The sequence below is a fragment of the Rhinopithecus bieti genome, unplaced genomic scaffold (genome assembly GCF_001698545.2).
Source record: "Rhinopithecus bieti isolate Rb0 unplaced genomic scaffold, ASM169854v2 scaffold_11944, whole genome shotgun sequence".
NCBI classification, from domain to species: Eukaryota; Metazoa; Chordata; class Mammalia; order Primates; family Cercopithecidae; genus Rhinopithecus; species Rhinopithecus bieti.
This window is the reverse complement of record NW_016807378.1, coordinates 1,108,208-1,133,776: the sequence shown is the minus strand read 5'-3', so window position 1 is coordinate 1,133,776 and position 25,569 is coordinate 1,108,208. Positions and strand designations below refer to the sequence as shown.

At 43.4% G+C, this 25,569-nt stretch overlaps 2 protein-coding genes across 5 annotated transcripts; both read right to left on the bottom strand.

Moving 5' to 3' along the window:
• Nucleotides 1-2,785: 2,785 nt before the first annotated feature.
• On the bottom strand, nucleotides 2,786-8,447 carry CALCA (calcitonin related polypeptide alpha). 4 transcript variants are annotated; one of them, XR_001887259.1, is made up of 6 exons: nucleotides 8,390-8,425; nucleotides 7,237-7,331; nucleotides 6,055-6,204; nucleotides 4,944-5,115; nucleotides 3,792-3,972; nucleotides 2,786-3,218 (listed from the first exon to the last, which is right to left on the bottom strand). XR_001887259.1 is itself a non-coding variant. In XM_017881611.1 (5 exons), exons 2-4 carry the CDS (start codon nucleotides 7,320-7,322, stop codon nucleotides 3,801-3,803), a joined length of 408 nt encoding a protein of 135 aa, XP_017737100.1. In that variant the 5' UTR covers nucleotides 7,323-7,331; nucleotides 8,366-8,425; the 3' UTR covers nucleotides 2,786-3,218; nucleotides 3,792-3,800. The 4 variants fall into 4 exon arrangements, 3 of the variants coding, with proteins under 3 accessions (XP_017737100.1, XP_017737098.1, XP_017737099.1); XM_017881611.1 differs by lacking the exon at nucleotides 4,944-5,115 and having other exon boundaries at nucleotides 8,366-8,425; XM_017881609.1 differs by lacking the exons at nucleotides 2,786-3,218; nucleotides 3,792-3,972 and having other exon boundaries at nucleotides 4,619-5,115; nucleotides 8,390-8,447.
• Nucleotides 8,448-22,118: 13,671 nt separating this feature from the next.
• Nucleotides 22,119-23,134, bottom strand: LOC108535501 (olfactory receptor 7E24-like). The gene is given in 3 exon segments (XM_017881534.1): nucleotides 22,119-22,688; nucleotides 22,690-22,719; nucleotides 22,721-23,134. Coding segments are annotated over 3 exon segments (1,014 nt in total).
• Between the last annotated feature and the right edge of the window lie 2,435 nt (nucleotides 23,135-25,569).

The following is a 25,569-nucleotide window of genomic DNA, read 5'->3' as shown; positions in this document are numbered from 1 at the left end:
TTAATCTGCTCAGGCTGCCATAAGAGAATGCCACAGACTGACTGGCTTAACAAAAGAAATTTATTTCCTCATAGTTCTGGAGGCTGGAAGCTCAAAATCAAGGTGCCATTAAGACTGGTGTCTAGGGTGGCCTCTCTTTCTGGCTTGTAGATGGCTGCCTTCTCACTGTGTCCTCACCTGGCCTTCTGCTCTGTGTGCACATGCATGAAGAGAGAGGGAAGGCTCTCTTGTGTCTCTTTCTCCTCTTATAAGGACACCAGTCTTATCAGATTAGGGCCCTATCCTTATGGCCTTTTTAACCTTAATTACATCCTTAAAGGCCCTATCTCCAAATGCCATTAGGTCTTGAGTTAGGTCTTCAACGTATAAATTTGGGAGGACATTGGGAGTTAAGTCTTCAACATATAAATTTTGGGAGGACACAACTTAATCCATAACATCCCCAAATACTATGAATCACTTGATTATTGCCACAACACTGAATAAAAGCAAACTTAATTTCAGTGGCTTATAATAACAAATACTTGTTTTTCTTGCTTATGGGTTTGTGGGTTGGTTTGGATGAGGTTGATCTCAGCTAATGGGGTATAGATCCAGGCTGTAGGCCAGGTTTAGGTCCACATGTCTTATCTTGGAGTCCAGGCTAATAAGGCAAAGAATACTGCTATGATTTAAATATGTCCCTCAAATTTCATATGTTGGAAACTTAATCACCAAATTAATTTGTTGATTGGCAGTGGGGCCTTTGAGGGAAAATTATGATTAGATAAGGTCATCAGGGTGGAATACACATGATGGGACTGGTGGCTTTATGAGAAGAAGAAGAGAGACCTGAGCTGACACACACTCTTGCCTCTTACCGTGTGATGCCCTCCACCATATTATTACATAGCAAAATGGCCCTCACCAGATGCTTGCAGGCACCATTCTCTTGACTTCCTAGCCTGAAGAACTATGAAATATAATTTTTTCTTTATAAATTACCAAAGTCTGTTGTATTTTATAATAGCAATCCAAAATGGACTAAGATAGATATCTAGGGCATGTTCTTTTCATGGTGATGGCAGAAGCACAAAAGCCCAAAAGCCAACCACATAAGCATATTTCAAGCCTCTGCTTGCACCATGTCTACTATAGCCCATTTGCCAAAACAAACCACATGGCCAAGCCCAGAGTCATGAGGCAGAGAAGTCAACTTCTCTCCCTGTGGCAACTTCTACCCATGGCGAACCAACCATGAGCTCATGGCAATAACAAGGGTTTATAATACTACGATAGTATAGTGAAGAACTGGGAGCAATAATTCAGTCAGTCACAGCATATATACTGAGGCTTTGATTGTTTGGGATGAGTCTTAAGTGGTATTAAAAGACGTTCTTTCTCTGTAGTGTCCTATGGGGTTGTGAGTAGTGAAGACTGATGATGCATCCACACCAAAAGTCATCATTTCTTCATTTTGTGCTTTGTCTTATGCACTTCTTACATATTTTCTTAGGTTCCTGATCCAATGACCTCTATGTTTTATTTGAGGATTAAAATTAACCACCCCCTTTTACTCTATGAACTCTGGGTCATTTGAGAAATATCCACAAGGTCTTTGTGTGAATTCAATATAGTATTAACTTCATTATTGGTGAAGGTGTTCTGGACCAAAGACTGAAATAGTATTCTTGCTATTTCTCCTCCCGATTTTGAAGTTACCTATCCACTCATAGGTATCAAACCTAGAGAGCACCCTCCTGCTTTGTTCACTGCATGGGAAGAAGAAGAAAAGCTGTCAGAATTAATCACATGGAGGAGGAATATGGGGTTAAAAGTGTGTCCAAACAAAAGAAATAGTCTGTGTAAAAGTCTTGAGGCAGGAAACAGAGTTACTAACTGATGGCCACTGCAGTCTTCAGGCTGTTGAACAATTTACTATCCAGACGTGTTTGTTAAAGCTTAAGGCCCTTGGAGAATTTAGCATGAAGAAAAATAGGTTTAAAAAAGAGCTGACCACAAAAGTAAAAGAGAAGAAGACTTTACTTCATTCATTCACTCTTTCATTCAATAAGTATTTATAGAGTGCTACCTTGTGCCAGGCACACTGTTCAGCATTTGGGGATATGGCAATTAACAAAATAACCATATCCCTGACCATGTGAATCTTATACTTATGTCTGGGAGGGATATAATTAACAAATAAAATAAATAAACAAAACATATAATATGGTAGAAGGTAATAAACAGTAAGGAGAAAAAAATGAAGCAAAGAAGAGGTCTAGGGTATGTTGTTAGTGGGAGTGGGGTGCAATTTCAGAAAGAATGGTCAGGATAGGTGACATCTGAGACATAATTGGAGGAGATGAGGGTCGTGGATGAACAGAACCTCACAGAATAAAAAAGTTGGGTTGAATGGCATTGATGACCTTTCTAGGCTGGCCAGTCTGTGATCCCCATTTTAGGATCTGAGTCATCATTTCTAAGGCAGGCTAAGGGGTGCATGAAGAGGTTCTTATATGGAGGAAAGACAGGGATGGGTAAAGGCAAACCTGCATGAAGGAGGAGTACATGGGTAACTTCTGAGGCTGGAGACCAGGGCACCCTCTGAAAATAAATATGAATTGTTCTCTTTGACATGCACAGGGCTCTAATTCCAATGGGGACGCTTCACTAGAAACTGTGGGTACAAGACTCTAGGGATCCATCCCGGGCATGTTGTCTTTGTGCTGAGTCAGCTTGGTCAACAGAGTGCTCATAGGCCCCTGACTGGGAAAAATAGCATAAATAGCAGCAGAGATTCCATTGAAGGGTATAGAATATACATTTTTAATTTTGATAGAGTTCACAAATGACAGCATTGACATTTCTTTAAACAAATACTTCTGTCAAGGCACAGCATTACCATGTGTCCCCAGATGCCCCAGAGGCAGTGATTTCATGTCCCCTTGAGGTTTAGCAGAGCCACCAATGTCAACAGAATGGCTGATGGGGCCTAGATTTGCTCCCAGATAAGCCAGTGAGACATGCTGTCAGATTTATGGTTACATAATCAAGTATTTAAAAAGATGCACAATAGATAACTGCAATGAGCTTGTTCTGCATTTAGCAATAGTTAATTTCAAACGAAGAAGATAGTTTTCAGTATCAAGAAGGATGCCTGTATGTATGTCTTCCATGGAAACTTTCCTACAAATTGCTTTCATTACACATTAAAAGGAGTTCAGCTTCATTGTGACCTAGGAGGAAGAAAAAAACAGCTAGAATTTAGTTACTGGTTAATTGTCAGACTCAACATCTATTATCTCACTTACTCTTTATAGTAATGCTTGGAGGTAGATACTATTGTAGTCCTCAATTTACAGATGGAGAAACTGAGGCTTGGAGAGAGTTAAGTAACCAGTTCATGGTCATATAGCTGGTAAAGGGCAGATACAGTTCTTGAACTCAAGTCTGTGCACTTAATTTGGAGGTACACGACATAGTAATGTATACTCTAAAATGATAGTGTCATTATCTTTCAAACTCAAATGCTAGAATTGTCAAAATTATAAGTGTCAAAGAGCAGTGTTTTAAATAAACAGGATCTATATTTCTTGGTCTGATGATCTCAGGGTTACAAGGAGAGACTGAAAAAACAGAGATGAATCCAAATTCTAGGGTTTTAGCTATTGGAACTCAGACACTGGTGTGGGTACCTTCCCTTAAGGATTTTTTTAAACCACATGGTCTCAGGGAGACTCAGAGGGTGAAATACACCCCTGTAAAAGCCAGTCATTCATCTTCCCATCCCATCATACAAGGGCAGTCACCTTCTTGAGTCATTCAGCTGCCCAGTCTTGAAGGTCCCTGCGGCGCCTGCCGAAGGCTTTGGAACCCACATTGGTGGGCACAAAGTTGTTCTTCACCACACCCCCTGATCTGCTCAGCAAGCCTGCCAGCCGATGAGTCACACAGGTGGCAGTGTCACAGGCTCTCTTCTGGGCAGTGATTCTGATTTGCAGGATGGAGAAAGAAGAGAAGATCTGTGAGTGAGAGGCTGGGAGAGAGGTCAGCCTCATGGGACCTTCATGGTAAAGTTCCTGTGCTGAAAGGCACCAATTAACTTTAAGTGTTTCTCCTAAACACAATTATCAGAGCAGAAAATCACAAGGCCATCAGGGAAAATGCCGTGATCACGCCCCATAGATATTCCCAGGAGTGTCAGAAAACCCAAAAGTGACTCTGGATGACTGGCTATGGAATATGGAGCAATAATAGCCAATCTTTCCTGTATAAACTAACTAAAAATTAAAGCGGAGGTTTATGACACTGGAGTGAATTATGGCCCTACACCCAGCCCCATTCACAAAGGACATAAAATCTATACCCCACTCACGGGCACCAAATACCCCTTCTTAGGAAAATAAAAAATTCCTCAGTCTTACCTGGAAGATGAGTGGAGTTTGCAGCATCAAATCCTAGAGGTACTTACCTGCTCCTTAGGACTCCCGTTCTTGCTGCTTGAGCTTGGTCAGAGGGACCACCCACCATATCCTCTGTCCAGCTAGCCTAGGGTTAAGGCTATTTCTAAGCATAGGTCTCAGACACTATGAAGCCTGGGACATAGATCAGAGCAATGACTACCACAGCTCAGATCTTTGGGGAAAAATAGTTTTATTCCTCAAATGATCAGCACATTCAGAAGCAGAACAGAGGAGCTCTCATGACATCTCTGGGGGACTCAAAGCAGCTCTCACTTTCTGGTATTTTCCCGGGTGATTCTCTTCCAGCCTGTGAGTCCTGCTCTTTTTCCTCCTGTCTGAAGCTTGAGACATCCTCTGCCACAAGGAAAGCCACCAATACCAGCCCAAAGAGCCACAATAGAGGAACTAAACCACATGCATCAAGTTATAGGAAGGATGCAAGAAGGGAAATTAGGAAGGAGAGGGAGGAGTTTAGTTGGCATCCTGGGGCATGCTAACATAAGGGCGATGGTCTCTCTCCAAGTCGCTGGACATATCCCTTTTCTTTCCAGGTGCTCCAACCCCAATTGCAGTTTGGGGGAACGTGTGAAACTTGTTGAAGTCCTGCGTGTATGTGCCCAGCATGCAAGTACTCAGATTACCGCACCGCTTAGATCTGGGGCTGTCCAGGCTGCAGGGAAAAGACATGCCAGACAGTACCATGCACCAGAATCTGTCCCCATGGGCAGTCACTTAGAAGGTTAGACCAGGCAGGGGACCCTTTGAGTGGGAGCAGGAGGGGCAGGCAGGAGAGCAGCTCACTTATCCTTCCTTAGGACAGCTCAGATGTGCAGTGGGCCAGGGCAGTGCAGGGAAGGGCTGGATGGGGAAGGATGATCTTTTCTGGCATTCCACATGCTGTTCAGTCCTTCATGCTTGACAGAGGGATTCTCAGGGCAGATGCAGGAGCAATACATGCCTCTGCCTGAGCAGTGCTGGGGCCAGGCCAGGGGATGGTCTCTGTTCAGGCTCAAGGTATACAGGGATGTGGATCTGGGGAAGGGTGCTCTCCCTGGCTTCCTGATAATATGCACATCTCCACAGATGCCACACATTTAAAGGCTTGACCTACCTCAGACACTGCTCTATCTGTCCCCATCCCCTGCAAGGGCCTTACCTTTACCTTGCAAATGTGAAATGAAGGCTCCTTATTGAAAGGATGTCAATATGCAGATTAACAAAATGGATCCAAATTTCTAGAATTTCCTGAGATATATTATGTCTATCCCTGACTTCACCCGTACTAGTGTTAACTCAATCAGTGCTGGGAAGTCTACCAGTACTGCAAGAACAATTACCACAGTGAGCGATTCCACACCTCTCCATTTCATTTCCTAAGAACTTTCAGAAACAGAGCCTTTTATTGTGTCTAACCGCAGTTCAGTTCCTCCAGCGGCACTGGCACCTCTGTCTCCCTTGGAGCCTGAGAACAGCTGGGCCCCAGGTCCCGGTGAACAACACAGCCTGTTGGATTCCTGGCCAGTGTGTTCTCTCCTACGTCCTGGGATCCACCTTCCTGGGTATGCTGCGGGGAAAGGAGGCCCTGTGCTGGACGCTTGGGGAGCCTCACCTTGAGCCCTCGGTCTCCTGCTCCTGCTCCTGCTCCTGCTCCAGCTCACTGGCCTTCATCTGCACATAGTCCTGCACTAGTGCAGCCAGCAGGAGGCGCGCTTCCTCCTCACTGAGTGTGGTTGGGTCTGGGCTGCTCTCTAGGGCAGACCTGTGAAAGGTAAGCAGACTCAGTGCAGGCTATGAGCCCCTGCCTGCCCCTCCCCAGGATAAGCAGCCAGGCTTCCTGGTCTTTGTTTCTTCCCCTGAGAATGTGGCCAGTGGGAGTATTAGGGGACAGGGCACAAGGCCAGTGTCCTTCCCAGGACCCAGCACTGGTGTGGCCTCCAAGCAGTGGTGTGCTAGAGCCAGTTTGATTAGGCTTGTGAAAGCTGATGGTTAAATTTTCAAGAATTTTGCAAGCTGAAGCAGCCATTATTAAAAATTAAATGCTAAAACTTACAGTTAGTGCTGAACCTGAAAATAGTTTCAGTTTAATAGATTTATATGTGCGTGAGAAAAAGATCAACAGGTAAAATACCAGATTTAACAATAACAAATTTAGTGGCAAACTATTTAACACAATAGGATGCAATTCATTTATCAAATCATGGCTGAATAGGATAGATAGGATGGTGAAACATACGAAAGTTTGACTAAAAGCAACAAAAGCATTTTGTGAGACTCAGTGGGTCATATAAAATGTATAATAGGCTGGGTGTGGTGGCTCATGGCTATAATCCCAGCACTTTGGGAGGCCAAGGCAGGCAGATCACCTGAGGTCAGGAGTCTGAGACCAGCCTGGCCAACATGGTGAAACCCTATCTCTACTAAAAATATAAAAATTAGGCGGGCAGGGTGGTGGGCATCTGTAATCCCAGCTACTCGGGAGACTGAGGCAGGAGAATTGCTTGAACACTGGAGATGGAAGTTGCAGTGAGCCGACACGGTGCCATTGCACTCCAGCATGGATGACAGAGTGAGACTCCATCTCAAAAAAATTATAATAAAGAATATTGTCTAAATATTTAGCACTACTTATAAATTGTGTACTACACATCTTTATATCAGAAAAAAGTTATATATGTGCACGAGTACATACATTACCCCTGCCCCCTGTCAGTTTTTAAGCATTCAGCACACCACACTTAAGAGGCATGGAATTGTCTGATACCAGTGCGGTTCTGGCTTCAGGCTATCTTACCTGAATGGTGCTGCATGGAGGCTGCCTGCCTGCAACAGGACCAAGATGCTGAGAGCCAGGAAGGGAGAGAACTTCTGGAAGCCCATGACACCTCTCTGCAAGGGAAGAATGAGGTAAACTACCTGTGTGAGTTCAAAGTTCTAAGAGCCCACAAACCTTGGCTCCTATCCTGCTTTCTGTCTTGCTTCTAACGCCCTGACTTTGTGGCTTCAGACTGGTCATTACATTTCTCTTCTTCTTTGTTTCCTCATCAGCACAGTGGACTCCTCCTGGGAGGTTCAGCGGGCCTCTAGCATGCACGGTTTGACAGAGCTGGAGAAGCAATCCTAGCGGGAGAGCTGAGTGGGGGAGGCCTCAGTCCTACCCTTTTTCCCAAAGCCGCACACATGCATATAAACCTGTTAGCCAGGTCTCTGCGGAGGACATGCTCCCAGGCCTCTGTCACAGAAGCTGCTCCCATAAGGAAGCCCAGAGCTATCCTCCTCTTGTGGGGCTTTTACATACACCGTGGTGGGGGCGGGGGGTGGGGGGGTGAGGTGGAGATCTGTCCAGAGGGATTGTCTCTACGATTGGAATCTGAGAAATAAAATAATCAATTTTAGTCCTCAGCCGCTCCGCCGCTGGCACCTCAGTCCCCTGCAGGAACGAAGTTTTACTCTTAAATTGGGACCCAAGACTTTCTCTCTTTGCTCCCAGAACCTGTGACTGGGGCTTGCAGTTTAGGGCTGCTTGTCCCTCAGTCGTGGGGCCTGTCTGCCACCCATCCACTCTGTTCCAGGTTCTGAACCAATTTCCCTAGGACTGCTAGGCGCAAGACGCCATCCCTGATCGCACCGTCTGCGGAAAGTTACTCTTGCCTCAGTCTCTGTGCGCGGTCCCTGGGGAGCCTGAGTGTCCCGAGACTGGCCCAAGCCTGTGTGCAGTGCGAGAGAATAAGACTGGAGTCCGTAGCCGAGCAGGAAGAGCGAGCCTGGGAGCTGAGACTGTGCGATCCAACCTAGGGCAGGAGCCGGTATAAATCGCCAACTAACAGAAGCTATCTGATGAAGAGACTAATGGAGAGAGAGGGAGAGGAGGAAAGGGGGAGAGAAACTGACTAATGGAGGGAGAGGGAGAGAGAGACATATACCTGAGCCAGAATCTCGGGGCTCGCCTGGCAGAAGGTGGCTTGGATCAGAGGCGGTGGCAGCGGCGGCGGCGGCAGCGTCCAGCCAGAGCCCTGTGGAAGCGGCGGCGACACTTGGGCTGGGTAGTGTCTCTGATGCCTCCCAGCACCAGCGACTGCTCTTATTCCCGCCGTTGTGGATCGGAAAAGTTCAACCAGTGCATAGCAACCAATGGGCGGAGGGGTCCTTCGCCCCAGCTGGGTTGCGTCACCCTCATGCTTCCAGAACCTGGAGGATCCAGCAGGACCGTCCCACTTGTATTTGCATTGAGGTCATTGATGGAAATGGGCGGGGGGATGGTGGGGCACCAAAAGAAACACCCTTAAAGTGAGCGGGAATTTGAGGGCAGTTTGACGTAGTGGTGAATTTCACCTCTCAGTCCGGCCTGGTTTTGAACCCGCGCCCCACTCCACCCCTGGTTTCAGGATTTGGCGGAAAGGGTCCAGGATTGTAGGGACTCTTCCAACTCTGACCCCAGACCCCTGCCCAAGTGAGATTTTAAAGGCTAATGCCCCTAAGGGTGGGTTCTGGGCCCAAGAATGCTGACTCCAGTAGCTGGTATTACCCACAGAGGGCCAGGGCTCGTGGGAAGCAAGAGAGGGAGCTGGGAGCAAGAACTTTGTTAGACAGGAGTTCAATTACAGTTGACCCAATTCCGAGTTGTGTGATCATGGGCAAGTAACTTCCCAGAGCTTCAATATACTCATCTTTGAAATGGGGACCACAGTCTTATCTTGAAGGAATGTTGTGAGAAATAGCCCAGTGCCTGGGCTCCAGATAGGCAGGGATTTAAAAGAGTTTCCTGGTCCGCATAGGGGATTCCGTCAGATCTCCATGGATACCTTCAGAATCCCCATCTCCCCGGACTGTCCTGGGGTACTCTTCAGATCCATCACATGTGTGAGGAGGGGGCCGATGACCTGTTGGGCGTGAAGGGTGAGTTGCAAGGTACACATGTGGAAGCCTCCATCCAGGCCTCTGGCCCTCTCCCTTCCTACCCTGCCATCCATCACCTGCCTGAGCCGTTTGCACAGCTGCCCAAGTTTCCGGCTGCTGTTTGCCAAGACGTCCCAGACACATTCTATTCCGGTCCCGCACCCCCACCTGCACACTTCAGTCTTCTACTAAAGAGCAGGCAGGCCTGACAGTGCTGTGTGATCCCTGCCTAGACCGAAGCTCATACTCACTTCCGGTCACACTCATTTACACACACACACACCCATTACTGCCTCCCAACATGTGCCCACTCTGAATCACAGACACTAAAAAACAGATACTGGCGCAGAAGAGTATCCTGAGGGGGTCGCTCAAACGTGTCCCAAGCCTGCCTCCGAGTCTCTCGGGCGGTCGCATCCACACACCCGCACGACGATGACCTGCTTGCATCAAACCTGCACACATCACAAACAGGCGCCCTCCATCGCACCCAATTACGCGTGACCTCGACAACTTTCACATCCCGCAGAACCGGGTTTCAATTTCACTGTGCCTGAGCATTCAGCTCCAGACGCGCCCAGAACAGCAGAGGTCGGGACTAAGGTACTTGCCGCCCACAGCGTCCAGAGTGGCGAGCAATAAGCTTTTCAGGGTCCCCATCATCTCCGGGTGTGAGCGCGCAGCGCGCGATCTGCAGCAGCCGGTCCGGGCGCTGCCTGTGCGGTGAGCGCAGCGGCAGCATCTCGGCGCCGTTGGGAGAGGCAAGGACTCTGACTTGAGGTTCTTTGAGGCGGAGCAGAAATTAGCCTCTAGGTGTGCCGTCCGTGGCGCGAGTCACGGACCTCCAGGTACTCTGCGGTAGTGTCCGCACCCTTGTCCTCAGTCCCCAGAAGCGTCTACATTTCTTAGGACAACACCCCTGCCCCGCGCTGCATCTCTTCCCCTTCGGGGGCTGGTGGCCTCCGTGCTCAAGGGGGCAGCGGGAACGCCTAACTTCCGAGATGCCCTTAATTGACTCTCCTCCCTCTTAACTACAGCGAGGGAATAACTCGGGGCTGGGGACTAGGTATCTGAGACTAGGTATCGCTCTCCTCAGGGCCCGCCGGTAGGGCGGTCACAGGACCCGGGACTGGAACTGGACCGGGAGGACACCGGCGCGCGTCAGGCGCGGAGCGTGGAACAAGCAAGTTTCGCGCAGAGCCGGACTTGGATGGCGGATCTTGGGCACAATGAGCCGCGGATCCTGAAGGAATACAACCCCTGCTGAGACCCTGTCCCGAGCCTTGGAGCTTTTCAGCAGTTTAGACTCCGATCGCGGCCTGGGTTTTCGGTGCAGAGCTGCTTGAAGAGTTGCGAAGGGCGCAGTGCGGGCACTAAGTGGGGCATAGTGTTTGCGCCTCTGCCACCTGGGCTGTAGCAGAAGAGCGTTTGCACTCAGCTACCACATACTTCAGCGGAAATGACTTTTTCCAAGACTAGAGGTTTCTAACATAAGAACCTCTTGAAACCGTTTGTAAGTGTGTCTGTGATGTATGTTTTCCTAAAGAGAGACCTCATAGCTTTCGCCCGTTCCACAGTGACCACGAAATGAAAGACTGTAGAAGCAGATTTTGTGGCCATGTCACTTTGCGGGGTCGGAATTCTACTCCTGACTATCGTGTGTGTCTTCGGCCTTCAGAATCCACACGCACTTCGCACTATCAAATCTTTGGCGTCTACAAATCAAAGGCTGGTGCTGTGGAGCGCTAACCAGAGCCTGCCTCCAGAGGGCGCTAGTGTAGCCCCGAGCAGTTTCAAGGCAGACTTTAAAAGTCCGTCTCTTTAGGACAGGAGGGGTGGTCATTAACTCACCTCTCAAGCACTCCTCGAGTTTGTAGGAAGTGCCTGAGCCTTGCTGGGGGCTGAAAGTTTTTTTCGTTTTTGTTTTAAAGTCATTTTCTCCAACAATTAGCACCATGCCAGGCACCCTAGTAGACGATCCGCCAAAGTTAAATGAATGAAAATTCATTCTGGCAAATTCGCCAGTTTCATAAGGCAGCTCGCAGAAAATTCGGACCTGGTTGGAGCGGCATTTCGCTTTGTTTTCCGAAATTCACAAACTTTTCAGCCAGATTCCTCCCATTTTATTTGTCACAGCAAGTCGGTTCCCAGGCAGAAGTTTTCAGGAATGAGGCAGGGAAATAAGGATTTCGTTTAGGGTTCTCTCTGAAGACTGAGATCTTCTGGTGCGAAATGCGAAGTCATTCTCTGAGCCCATCCCTGATTTACTGAGCGAGCTGAAGGAAGCTTAGAGCTTCCCGTGCGCGGATCGCTTAGATTTCTTCCCGCTATTCCTGGAACTTCTCTGAGTTTCAGTACAAAACGGAGCATGGTCTAAAGAAAGTTGCTAAGGAAAATGCTGATTTTAAAAAATAGTCGCTTGACTATTTGACCCTTGATTTTTACTGTCTTATTTCCTAACTTTAAAATCTGGAAATCAGGGTCAGTTTTGAAACAATCTGATTTTGGAAAACAGTACTTTTACAACACCCCAATAAAATCTAACTGCAATGTTTGTTCCCATTCGTTTAGACCAGAATCCTGTACCCTTTGCTTTAGAAATAAAAATAAAGATGCAATCTGGTTGAAAATTCTTATGTCAATTTCCATGTGATTAAAAAGGTCACACCTAAAGGCTTGAGTTCAGAGCTTAGGTTAAATTTATTGCTGCTCTACAATTTCTTCATAATATAGACTCAACCACAAAATCTCAGCAGTAGCAACAGCACCACCAGCAACAGTAATACAACAGCCAACAACACACACATTTTCTTCAGCCTGGCAGAAACGTGGAGCTATCAAATTAACTGGAAAATCCCAATTGAAAATCGATTGTACTGTTTAAAGGAGGGCAGAAATCAAAGCTTTCCACCATCGTGTTTACTGAAGAACATGCCAAGAGAAGTACTTGCTTCTGAATCATTTTCCTAAGACACTTTTAGAGTGCAGTAAAGCTGCTTCTAGGGGAGGAGGTACAGAAATGACTGCCAAAGAGACAGCAAGATTCACAAGAACCAAGATACAGAAACAGCCTAAGTGTCCATTGATGATTGAATTCTTAAAGAAAATGTGGTGTGTGTTTATCATACACACATACAATGGAATATTAGTTAGCAATATTATTCAGAAGAAGGAAATATTGTCATTTCTGTCAACATGGCTGAACCTGAGGGATATTTTGCCACACCAAATAAGTGAGGCACAGAAAGACACATAATACATGATCTCACTTATATGTAGAATCTCAAAAAACAAGTTGAACTCAGTAACAAAGGATAGAATGGTGATAATTGGGGCTGCAGTTGGGGGTAAAAGAGAAATTTTAGTTAAAGGATACAACCTTTCAGTTATAAGGTGAGTAAGTCCTGGAGACCTAATATACAGACTGGTGACTATAGTTAACATATGCTTGAAATTTGCTAAAAGAGTAGATCTCAAGAGCTCTAAGCACACACACATGCACGCACACACACACACACACATGCACACACACAGGAAACTATGTGAGGTAATATGTTCATTAACTTGATTGTTGCAATCATTTCACAAAGTATACAAGAATCAAAATATATTTTATACCTTAAAAATAAAAACCTTTAATATGGAAATAAAAGTGAAAAAAAAAAGAGAGTGGGAGGCAGCTGAAATTCCCCAGTGGGAATTTTGCTGAAGGCTTTAGAAGAGGTGCCTCTGTATAAACACTGGAGAGGATATCAATGTTTTATTAATAACCTAGATATAGAATTATCTAAAAGATGTTGCATGTGCAGTAAGTATGAAAAGTCGCATAAATCATATTAAATTGAAACAAAGAAAACATATTATAAATATTGTAACTACCATCAACTAAGTTCCATCCATGTGCCAGGCACTGTGTATATATTATCTTTCTTATTAAACTGTTTAATAAGATAGATATTTTTATCTTTATTGTATATGCAAGGGAATAGTAAGAGTATTTGGCTTGAATTAATTATATTTTCCAGTCTCCTTTTGAGGACCTGAAACATAGCTTATCTGTCTGCCATATCAGTTAAGAGGTGTGGTATCCTGGATCCAGAGGAAGATATGGCCGTGCCTCAGAGGAAGATATGGGCATGTCTGCCTGCTTCAGGGCTAATGTGATTTGTAGTGAGAGACTCAATGAGCAGGCATAAATCATTTATAATTCCTGGACCAACATTTGGGAACATTGGCAGTTTTGCAGCAGGAAGATAAATGTTGGTGCCACCACTTAAGTAAATTGCCAAAGAATACAACCCAAATCAGATTTATAACAATATTCATAAGATAAAATTGTAAAACACTTGAGTTCACACAAACAAAAATCCAAATGACTTAACTTCCTATATTTAGCATCATGCATTACTTCATCTTGTCTGAAATTGTGGTTGATTTTATAGAGTGTTCTATTTTGCCAATGGATGTGGGGGCTTGAGATGGGATGGGATAGGAGTTAGTGGAAACAGTGCTGGGAGTTAGAAGTTAGGGTTCTAATTCTCACCCCTAAGGGTGTGACTTTGAGGACATCATTTGGACCTCTGTTTCCACATCTGATATATGAACTTTTATGAGATCGAGGGATTCCTAAATTCCTTTTTAGTTCTGACATTCTATCAGTATGCTGTGAATTTTATGCTGTTTTTACAGTACTTTTCTATAACACCAGGCCACCTGCTTTTTGGCTTCCTCCACTTGCCCTGACAGTTACCACTGTCTTCTAAAAGAACAGCTGAGGAGTTCACCATGAAGGAGGAAGGATATGTCAATCTTTGCAGTGACACAATCAGAAAAGGTACTGCTCCCTCACTTAAATATGAGGGATAAATGATTTTGAGAAGAGACAGGAGAAGAAGGGAACAAATGTCCTGGTCCTTGTGTCCTTATCAACAAAAGATATACTGGTATCCTTTGAAAGGGGACAGAGAGGATGCCAGCAGAACTGGGAGCACTAAGTTCTCTGCTTTGTGAAAATGAATCTGCAATGAACTCCTGGTCTGGATGCCCATCTTTCTGCAAGTTGTCAGCAGAAACTTTGCAATGTGGCTACTTGGTGAGTTCACATACAGCCCAACCCACAGTTCTGATGGAGCCTGAAAATCAGCTCTGCAAAGTTCTCCTCAGAAGATGCCTCTGAAGTGAGAGGCATGAAAAAAGAGACTAACCTTCAGGTAGGTCCAGCCAATATTTTAACAAATATTCAATGAATAATTTGGTTGGAAGGTAAATCAATTGAATATGCATAGAGAAATGTATTATGTTAAGTAGTACATACAATAAATACATAAAATGCATTTGTTTAGAGGGGTTATAAAATTATAATTATATGACTATACATGTTTGAAAATATTCTGTATTAGTAGAAATAGAATGAACCAAGTAAGTACATTTATTAAAATATATGAGGAGCAGGTGAAAGAAAGAAGTGTAGGACTATTTGTATCTTTGTTACCAAAGAACAAAGAAAAAGTATGGCTAGTTAACTGGAGTTAATGAAGAGACCTCCACCAGCTTTTCTAACTAGGCTGTCTTCCTGTGTTAATGACGTTGTGTCCACAAACGCTGCGTGCAAATAAGGCAATCATGTAGAGCCATCCTTGATCTTCAGATCATCTTGGGTGGGTTTGGAGTACATTTTGAGTAGAGGACAAAGACTGAGATCATATGGATAAGGACTTATATTGCAAATAAAGGACATATGCTGAGTTTTTGTGTTCAAGACCATCTTGGGCCTACCTGTTGGTCTCCTGCTGGTATAACCTGAGAAATGTGAGTAAATCCATGTTGCTTCACCTTCTATGTTTGCTGTCATCATTTTATGTAAGGATCCCTGGACTAGGGAATAGTAGAGTTTGTTCTCTTGGTGGCCATTGAGAGCTAAGTTAGGTTGCTAGTAGTTGGGTGGCCTGATGCCTCATTTGTTTCTTCCTGAACCTATTGCTGTCAGAGGGTCAGCATTCTCTAGAGGAAGTGAGATAATGAAGTTAACAGGATTGAGAGTTCACCATATGCAGGAAAAGGTGGAAATGAATAAGACCAATTTACTAAAAGCACTGTGTGGTCTCTCAGGGAGAGAAGACCCACACATCTGAAATAATGAAAGAGGAATACAAGATAGTGAACAAGTATACTAGTTTCCCATTGCTGCTGTAACAAATTACCACAAATTTAGTGGTTTAAAACAACACACATTTATTATATTACATTTTTGTAGGTTAGAAGTTCAACATCCAACATGGGTCTCACTGGTCTAAAATGTTTGCAGGACTGTTTTTCTTTCTATAGGTTCTAGGGGAGCATCCATTTCCTTTCAATTTCCAGCTTTTAGAGGCCTCCCAAGTTCGTTGGCTCATAGCCCCCTTCCTCTATCTTCAAACCCAAAGTGAAATACATCTCAAATCACATCACTCTGACCTCCTCTTCTGCTTCCCTCTTTTACTTGACAGGATCCTTCTGATTACCTTAGGTCCAACTCCTGGAGAATCCTGGATAATCTATCTCAGGGTCCTCTATTTAATCACATCTGCAAGGTCCCTTTTGCTCTGTTCTCAGGGATTAGGGTGCAGACATTTTGGGGGAGGTCATTCTTCTGTCTGCCATAATAAGTAAAGGCTGGGCTAATTGGCAAGGAATGTAAATGATGGGGGTTGGAGAAAGAGGTGGCTGCAAGCACTTTTAGGAAGCCACCCAGAGATGGTGGGGCCAAAACCAGAAAGTGGCTAAATGGAGGAAATTACAGAGTCTCTGTTGAAGAATCCATCTACTGGGTTGGGGAAGAGGATGAGGAGACAAAACAAGCCCTCTTTATATCAGGTGCCATCCTCTACGCCTCTTTTGCTGGGAAAGGAGACCTCCTGAATATGTACCGTACTGTTGTTGGCATTCAATCCTTAGGTGGACTATGTCTAGAAATCATGAAATCTCATGTATCAGAAGTTTCTCTTTTATCAACTTCTAATTTATTATGTGTCCCTTTGATATTCATGTTTAGATATGCTATAAACAAAGGGGAGATATTGAGCCAACTGGTGTCAGGTTTGGTGCAGGCATCTCTGGGGTGAAATTCCAGTGGGGGTGGGAAATGGAACCTTTGCCACCACATTAGTCCATGTCTTAGCATATTATAATGGTGCTATTAAATCTTAAAGTTGGAGCTTAGCCTTTGAACCCATGGCTTAGATATCTTGCTAGACTCCTGTGACAAATAACCGAAGAGCAGGTTTCTAATAAATTGATCACCAAATTAAAACACATTTGAAAAAAATCCACTTAAAAAAATTTGTGGCTTCACCAAGGTTGGGCAGGCAATAGAGAGTTGCTAAAATGTGTGGGGTGTGTAGGTGAGCCTCAGGACTTCCCAGCACCCAGTGCGGGGAAGATTTCTAATGTCTCCCTACTCCCATGAGAGAAGTTGATAATTATTCATACTCAGGTATTGGGGCTTGTGAAGATTTTATGTGTAACTCCTCCCTACCATGGGACATATTAACTGCCATTAGAGCTTAGAACAAGGAACACCGACTCAGTACATTTTAGGTTAGATCAGAAATTAGAAAAGCATTTATGACAGAAAGAAAGAACGGGATTTTATTTCTATGGCGGTTTTCCTGGCCTCTCATTCTTGGAAAATGAGAGGGCTTAACTGACATTTTTGTGGAGTGGAGCTGACTGTTGCCCAGGGAGCAATTCTTCCCAACCTCAGTGGTACTTTATTTACTGTAGGCACCAGGACAGGTTCCTTCCAAGGTCCAGAAGCTATTTTTAGGGTGACTTCAGCTGCCAGGGAAAGAGCTGAGTATAGTGGACAAGGGCCAGGCTGGTCACTGAGAGGTGGATGGACTTAGTGGGTGACGTCAAGGAATTACTCAGGATGGGTTCCTTTAACATGATTAAAATTCTCCCTTGGCTCAGACTAGCCAGATCCAGAATGGCTCTTCTCTCCCTGGCTAGGAACATTGTTCCGTGGAAAAAGAGAGATAGGGATAGGAACCTTCCCATGGTACCAGAAAGCTCATTATAGAGATGACTCCTTTATGGGTATTGCCAGGGAATAATACATTACATATAAGGGTTTTCTTATATAAATAGACTCTGACTGAGATTATGAAGAGTGGGGCTTTGAGGTCTTGTGCAACTGGATTTGAGTCTTGACTCTACCACTCACTTATTGTTCTTAGGCAGATAATAATCTCCCTAAACTACAGTTTCTCAACATGTAGAATGGGGATAATAAGAACTACCTAGGAGGGTTAAAGCTATTTTATGCTAGAACACCTGACGCATTGCTTGGCATGGAGCAAATTCTTAAGAGTGGTGGCCATTATTATTAAAACAAGAGCTTATTCCTTCAAGTGCCAAATGACATCAGCTTAATACAGTAAATTAAATAAAATCATTACACATTCCTCTGTCTTCTTAAGAGGACAATCTATAAGCCTTTAATTCTCAGAATAAAACTAATTGCCAAGGCCCCAACAGAATGGCTCTGCCTTTCTCAACCCTCTCAGATTCATGTCTGGCTGTGTTGCAGCCTCATTGCCCAGCAGGATTAAGTACCTGGCATATTGCCAGCATACGTAGAGTAGGCACTGTAGAGTGATGGCTATTATAGTCTTTATGACAAAAGCTTACCCCTTCAAGTGCCAAACTATATCAATTTAGTTTGAAAACATAAAAAAATGGATTTCACACACTTCTACCTTCTTATAAAGAATAAACCAAATATAGTTTCAATTCTTTCTTGACAATTCATTGTCATCATCATAAGAATATCACTTATTGGCCCATATGTTGGACCAATAGCCTCAAGCAAGATCATACCACACTGTCTTTCTTTTTGAGGTGTGATATGTATGTAATTTTATGATTATTCTGCTTTTTTCTTCAGTTTGTCACCTATCGCTTATTACTGGTTTCAAGTAATGTAGCAGTAATCTATCTACTTCCATTTTCATTTGATACACAGCAAAACAAACAACAAAACACCAACAAAAACAAAAATCAAGCTTAGTAGAATAATGTGGGAACAAAGAACTTACAGTCATGGAGTATGGACCTGTAAATACTGGTCAAGAACTATAGAAAGGGGACTTTTTGGACATCTGCTTAACTAATTTGTACTAAAAAGAACAGAAGCAAAGCTTGTCAGAATTATGTTTAGGCACAGAGCAGATACTGAGTGTGCTCTTACAGTCTTTTGGTCAGGAACTTCATGGTCTTTTGTGACAACGGCTTCAACTGACTTGTGCTTAGGGAAACCAAACAGAACAAGCAAACATGGTAGAGCTGTGTGTGCATGAAGAGCCTGTAGACCTTGAGTGAGAACTTCATAATGGTCATGATGGCAATAATGCATCACTGTGACACCATTATAATTATTCATATATGGGTTTTTTTGGTCTTTTTTTCTCAGCTTTGTCTGGTTTAAGGGAGGTTGCCAGGCCAGTGACACCTGATCACCTGATGAGTAGGTGTTTTGCAATTTCTTTCAGGAGGTAGAATACTGGTGAAGACAAAGTCCATGATGTGGGGAAGTGTCTCAGTCTGCTATCTGTTAGTTTTAACACAATCCCTGAAACTGGGTAATTGATAAAGAAAAGGAATTTATTTCTTATAGTTATGGAGGTTGAGAAGTACAAGGTTGAGGGGCCACATCTTGTGAGGGCCTTATTGCTGGTGGGGTCTCCCCGCAAAGTCCTGAGGTGGCACAGGGTAGCACATGGAGAAGGGTTTGTGTGTGCTTGTTCGTCTCCTTATAAAGCCATTAGTACCATTCCCATGACAACCCATTAATCCATTAACCATTTCATTAATCCATCAGTAGATTAATTCATCCATGAGGGCAGAGTTTTCATAATCCAATCACCTCTTAATGGCCCCCACCTCTCAATACGGCCTCATTGAAGATTAAGTTTCCATATGAGTTTTGGAGGGGACATTAAAACCATAGACAAGGGTTCAATGATCCAGGCTGCAGTTTTATGAGGATTATGTCTTTAATTAATAGGATATGAGTAGAAACGGTATCTTCATTTCCAGGCAAATATCTAATTGGTCCTTGGAGCTGAGGAAAGATCAATCCATTTTCAGGTTTTCAGATCTTATATTGATTTCTGTACTGCGAAGTCATTCTTTGGAATCAAAAACCCTAGAGGATCTTAAAAGGCCCTTTGGAAACCCCTTAGACTTGGCGCCAGTTGTCTTAGGCATACTTTTAAGCAGTAGTGAAACATGCTTAAGCAATCGATGCCTAATTTCTCTTCTGCACCAACAAGTGTTATTTACAGATAACCTCCAGTTAAATGAGAATGTGGTGAGCAGGCTGCCTGAGGAGTCCAAGGACTGAGCAAAGACCCCAGGTTAGCGAATGATTCTTCCTTTTTCCCTCCTTTCCTTGTGGTAAGCCTGGCAGTAACTTGATCCTTTTGTCTTTGTCTCAAAATTCCAAGATTTATTGCCCAAAAGACTGCTAAGAAATCCCTTTTCCTTTCTGTAGGAAGATAGAGATTCCAGATTCCTGCAGGTCATAAAGCAGGATAAGGAGAGGCTGTAGAGAAAGCTTATTTTTACTTCTGTCTTGCTTATTGAACAGGAAATATCTCCACAAGCCCTCTGGCTTTTATGTTCCTTCTCTGAGGTCCTACTATGTATGGGGTAAAGTTAGATAATATGCAGTTGCTAGATCATATAGAGATCATGTTAGGAAAGTTGTTCTAGTGATTTGACCTCGGTTTATATGTTTTACAAATAGTTACATGTAATTAAAATGGCTGTGAGGCCCTTTCCAGTCTTATACTTTTAGTTTATTTAAATGCAGAGGGAGTGAAGGAGGTGAATATAGAATAATAAAGAACAAATGAAGGACATTATGTGACAGCAATTAGATTTACTAGGGGGTTAGTTGAGAAGTACTGGTGATGATTATTTTATTATATTTTGGTGGCGAATGTCTGCTCGAATTCCTGGTAAGCACTTTTAGAAGAAGCAGTATTCAAGAAAACTTCTTTCAGGGGGTTCTTGTTCAAGATGGCTGACAGAAGCAGCTAGTGTGTGCACCACTTTCACTGAGAGGAAACAAAATGGTAAGTAAATCCTAGCTCTTTAACTAGGTTGTCCAGGAGATCACACTAGGATTTACCAAGAAAGCAACTGGACCCACGGAGAACAGCAAATGTGTTCCACCTTTAGGTACGTACAGTTGGGTGTTGGCTGCGGTGGTGTCAGCTGGTTGGGTTAACCTGACCTCAGTCCATGGGGGAAGTGGTCAGGTGCCAGCAGAATTTGTAATATACTAGGAAGATATTACTGCTAATATCACTGTGGGTGTACACCCTATGATATTAGAATAAATATTCTAGAGAGATATTACTCCTAATATCACAGTAAGTGTACACCCTGTGATATTATTCATAATATCCTAGGGGAATGCTTTACAACTAATGCCACAGGTGGTGTACATTCTGTGATATTATTTGTAATGTCCTAGGGAATGCTACTCCCAGTGTCACAGGGGGTGGTCATGCTGAAATATTATTGATAATATCCTAGGGGTATGTTATTCCTACTATCACAGGGGGTGTACACCCTGTGATATTATTCATAATATTTTAGGAGGATGTTACTTCTAATGTCACAAGTGGTGTACACCTGTGATATCATTCGTAATATCCTAGGGGGGTATTAATCCTAATGTCACTGGGGGTGTACACCCGGTGGGTGATATTATTCATAATATTCTAGGGAAATGTTATTCCTAATGTCAAAATGGGTGCATACTCTGTGATATTATTCATAATATCCTAAAGAGATGTTACTCCTAATTTTACAGGGTATATACACACTGTGATATTATTCTTAATATCCTAGGGAGATTTTATGCACAATGTCACACAGGGAGTATACCCTGTAAAATCCTAGGGAGATGTTACTCCTAATGTCACAGGGGAGGTATATCCTGTGATATTATTCATAATATCCTAGGGGGATGTTACTCCTAATGACACAGGAAATGTACACCCTGTGATATTATTTGTAATATCTTAAAAGGATGTTACTTTTAATGTCATAGATAGTGTATGCCCTGTGATATTATTGATAATATTCTAGGGGGAAGTTACTCTTAATGTCACAGGTGTGTACATCCTGTGATATTATTCACAATATACTAGCAGGATATTACTACTAATGTCACAATGTGTGTACACCTTGTGGTATGATTCATAATATCATAGGGGGATGTATTCCTAATGTCACAGGAAGTGTACACCATGTGTTGAAGAAAGCCATGTGTACCACGTGTGTACACTGCCTGTGATATTATTCGTAATATCCTAGGGGGATGTTTCTTTTAATGCCACAAAGGGTGTACAAAATGTCACAGAAGGTGTACACCTTGTGATGTTATTCATAATATACTAGAAGGATGTTACTCCTAATGTCATGGGATGTACACTCTTTGTTATTATTTGTAATCTCCTAGGGAGATATTATTTCAAATATCACAGTGAGTGTACACACCTGGTGTGATATTATTCGTAATATCCTAGGGAGATACAATTCCTAATATCACAGTGTGTGTACCCCATGTGTGTATACTCTGTGATAGTATTTTTTATATCTTAGGGAAGTATTACTCTTAATATCACAGTGGGTGTTAACCCTGTGATATTATTCATATTTCACGTTGCTGCCTTTTTAAACCCACATTACAAAAGGAATGGAACAGATAACAAGATACTGAGATTAGACTGTTCTGCCTTGCGGCCGCCGCAGGACACTTTTAATATCCCTGTTTCTCAGGCTGTAGATGAAGAGGTTCAGCATGGGGGTGACCACCGTGTATATCACTGAGGCCACTGCACCCTTTCTGGGGGAAGATGACACATCTGAATTGAGGTACCCTCCAATGCCTGTTCCATAAAATAAGCACACAACTGACAGGTGAGACCCACAGGTGGAGAAGGCTTTATATTTCCCACCTGATGATGAAACCCTCAGAATGGAGAAAACAATTTTATAGTAAGATAAAAGGATCCCCAAGGTGGGAAGAAAACCAAATACGGCAGCAGGGAAATACATGACTATGTTATTAGTGAAGGTGTCACAACATGCAAGGTGGAGGAACTGAGAAGGGTCACAGAAGAAATCAGGAATTTCCACATCCTTGAAGCAGGTAGTTTGTAAGGCAATCAAATTGTACAGCTGGGAGTCTAAAAGATGGAGAAAAAAAGACAGCAGAACTAGGAAGCCACAGAAACACCGGTTCATGACGACTGAATAATATAGAGGGTGACAGATGGCTACAAACCAGTCTTACAGCCATCACACTCAGGAGCATGTCTTTCTTCCATGCCTCCAAAAACGGCAAAAAGAGACATCTGGGTCAGGCAGCCCGCATAGGAGATGACTCTGCTGCGAGGTTGGATGTTCACAAACATCTTGGGGACTGTGGTGGAGGTGAAACTGATGTCAGGCAAGGACAGGTTGGAGAGGAACAAGTACATGGGGGTGTGGAGGTGGGAGTCAGGGCTGACGGCCAGGATGATGAGCAGATTCCCCAGAACCGTGACAAGGCACATGGACAGGAACAGCCCAGCGAGGACTGGCTGCAGTTCTGGATCCTCTGAGAGTTCTAGGAGGAGGACTACTGAGACATCTGTTAGATTCTGTGGGTCTGTAGAGTTTGGACACTTTTTGCGTAGAAAAGAGAGTTGAAAAATCAGAAACAAGTAAACGAACACCCAGCACTGTGTCTGCATTTTGGATATAAGCAATTCACAAGTAATGTTTTCAGATTTCAGAGCAATCCACACTCAGCAATATTTTGCAGTTGTGACAAACTCAATTGCCTTATAATGCGTTCATCATTGATTTTTGTGTTATTCACTTCTTGCTGTACACACCTGCCTTAGAGACACTAGATTCAAGAATGTTCCGAGAACCAGATCAGCATATATAACAAATTCATAATTGCTAGAAAATAAAAGCCTATCTGTTCAGAAGAAAAATATGTAATAAAAACATTCTCTTCACTTTAAGAAAAAGTTTAACCTAATTAAAGGAAATTAAGAACTCAAATATTTTATTTTATTCTAATAGATTGCCACAAATTCCCTTGATTTAGAACATTCATAAACACTGTATAACAGCTGAGACTATGCCATCTGGAAATGAAATTAAAGTTGACAGTTCATAATCAGAAAATATTTCCATATGCCAGTTATGTTCTAGTGATTTCAACATTATGTTTTCTGACTTTTTTCCCTCAAGAGACTAATTGCTTACTCAAATAGGTGGGTCTTGTTTTAAAATTCATGTAAGACATAACTCTTGTCCTTAGGTTAGGTGTCTAGACTTAGACTGCCTGGTTCAAATGGGACTTCACCCTTTTTGACTTCATGATCTGGTACAAGTTATATGAAAATGCATTGCTTCTTTTCTAGTCTGTAAAATAATAATGAAATGTGCACTAATAACTGGGAGAAGACTACATGGATGAAATGAAAGAAGCTGCATAGACCACATAGCTCAGAGCCTGGCATTTAGAAAGCCCTCAGTAAGGATTCATGATGCCATGGTGTCTGTCATTATCCTCTTTATCCTCATCATTACGTTCATAATCTTTATGTTGTGCTTAGGGAATAGTTTAGAGGGACTCATTTGCTGCTGTCATGGGTGAGATGTCCATGAAAGGGACAACCAGTGGGGGAGGAAAGCAAAATTTTGAATAAGATTTCTGAGACCCCCACCACAACCAAGAACAGAAACCCCACAGTCCGCTGAGCTGACAGTTTGCACATTGGTCTCCTCCCATCTGCCCACCGCACTCCCCTGTTTGTCCTGAGGATGAGGAGACAAAACAAGGCTCCCCACTGTCCCTCAGCACTCACTGAACTGCGCTTCCCCTCTGCTGGGCCGTGACCCCGGAGAACTGGTCCACTGTCCTCCCTGTGTGGTGCACGATGGAGGCTCAGACTGTGTACTGAAGACTGGCAAGAAGACAGGGTCAGACATGAGCCTCCCGATGCATGTGACGGGTGTGGAGCCCACCTGACTGGAACCTCACACTGCAGGGCTGGAGGTACAGACTGAGTATTTACTATTCCATGGCCTTGGGGGCTCAAGGCACAAAGTTCTTCATTAGCCAAATTCACCCAAGCTCCCCCATCTCTAAGGATTTCCTCATAATAATGCAGCAAGAAGAAGAGAAAAATGAGCGTCCATTTTAGGGCTCTTCCTCTAATCAGCAGAAATCCTGTGTGTATTATCGCTTCTTTCTTTTCTTTTTAAAGATTCAACTGTTTTAATTTCCATCTTTTATTATGGTAAAATATACCACATTGAAATATTAAAAATTATAAATATATATTATTTCATGTAGAATGGCCAGTATAAACATTTACAATTTCCACTATTTTAAAGTTTACAGTTTAATGACATTAAGTACATTCACATTGTTTAGCAACCATCACCTCCCTCATCTCCAGAACATTTTTATCTTTCAAAATGGAAATTGTACCCATATTACAAACTTTCCATTCCTTTCTCGCACCCACCCCTGGGGGCCACCATTCTATTTTGCAATTCTATGAGTTTAACTACTCTAGAGTCTTGATGTAAGTGGAATTATAGCATGTTTAATTTTTTTCTTTTTTTTTTTTTGAGACAGAGCCCAGGTTGGAGTATAGTGGCACGATCTCGGCTCACTGCAACTTCCACATCCTGGGTTCAAACAATTCTTGTGTCTCAGTCTACTGAGTAGCTGGGATTAGAAGCGTGTGCCACCATGCCCAGCTAATTCTATCATTCTTAGTAGAGACGAGCTTTCGCCATTTTGGCCAGGCTGGTTTCATATTCCTGACCTCAGGTGATCCGCCCACCTTGGCCTCCCAAGATGCTGGGATTACAGGCGTGAGCTACCGAGCCGGCCAGAAGTGCCTGCCTTTTTAAGGCTGAATAGCCTTCCATTGTATGAATGAGCTGCAGTGTGCTTTTTCATTCATCTGTCCATGGACCATTGGGTTGCTTCCACATTTTGGCTGTTGTGAATAACGCTGCTATGAATATGGGTGTACAAATATCTCTTCCACTCCTGGCTTCTAATTCTTTTTGGTAGGTACCCACAAATGCAACTGCAGGATCATCTGATAATTCTGTTTCTAATTTTTCAAATACACTCCATACTATTTTCCCT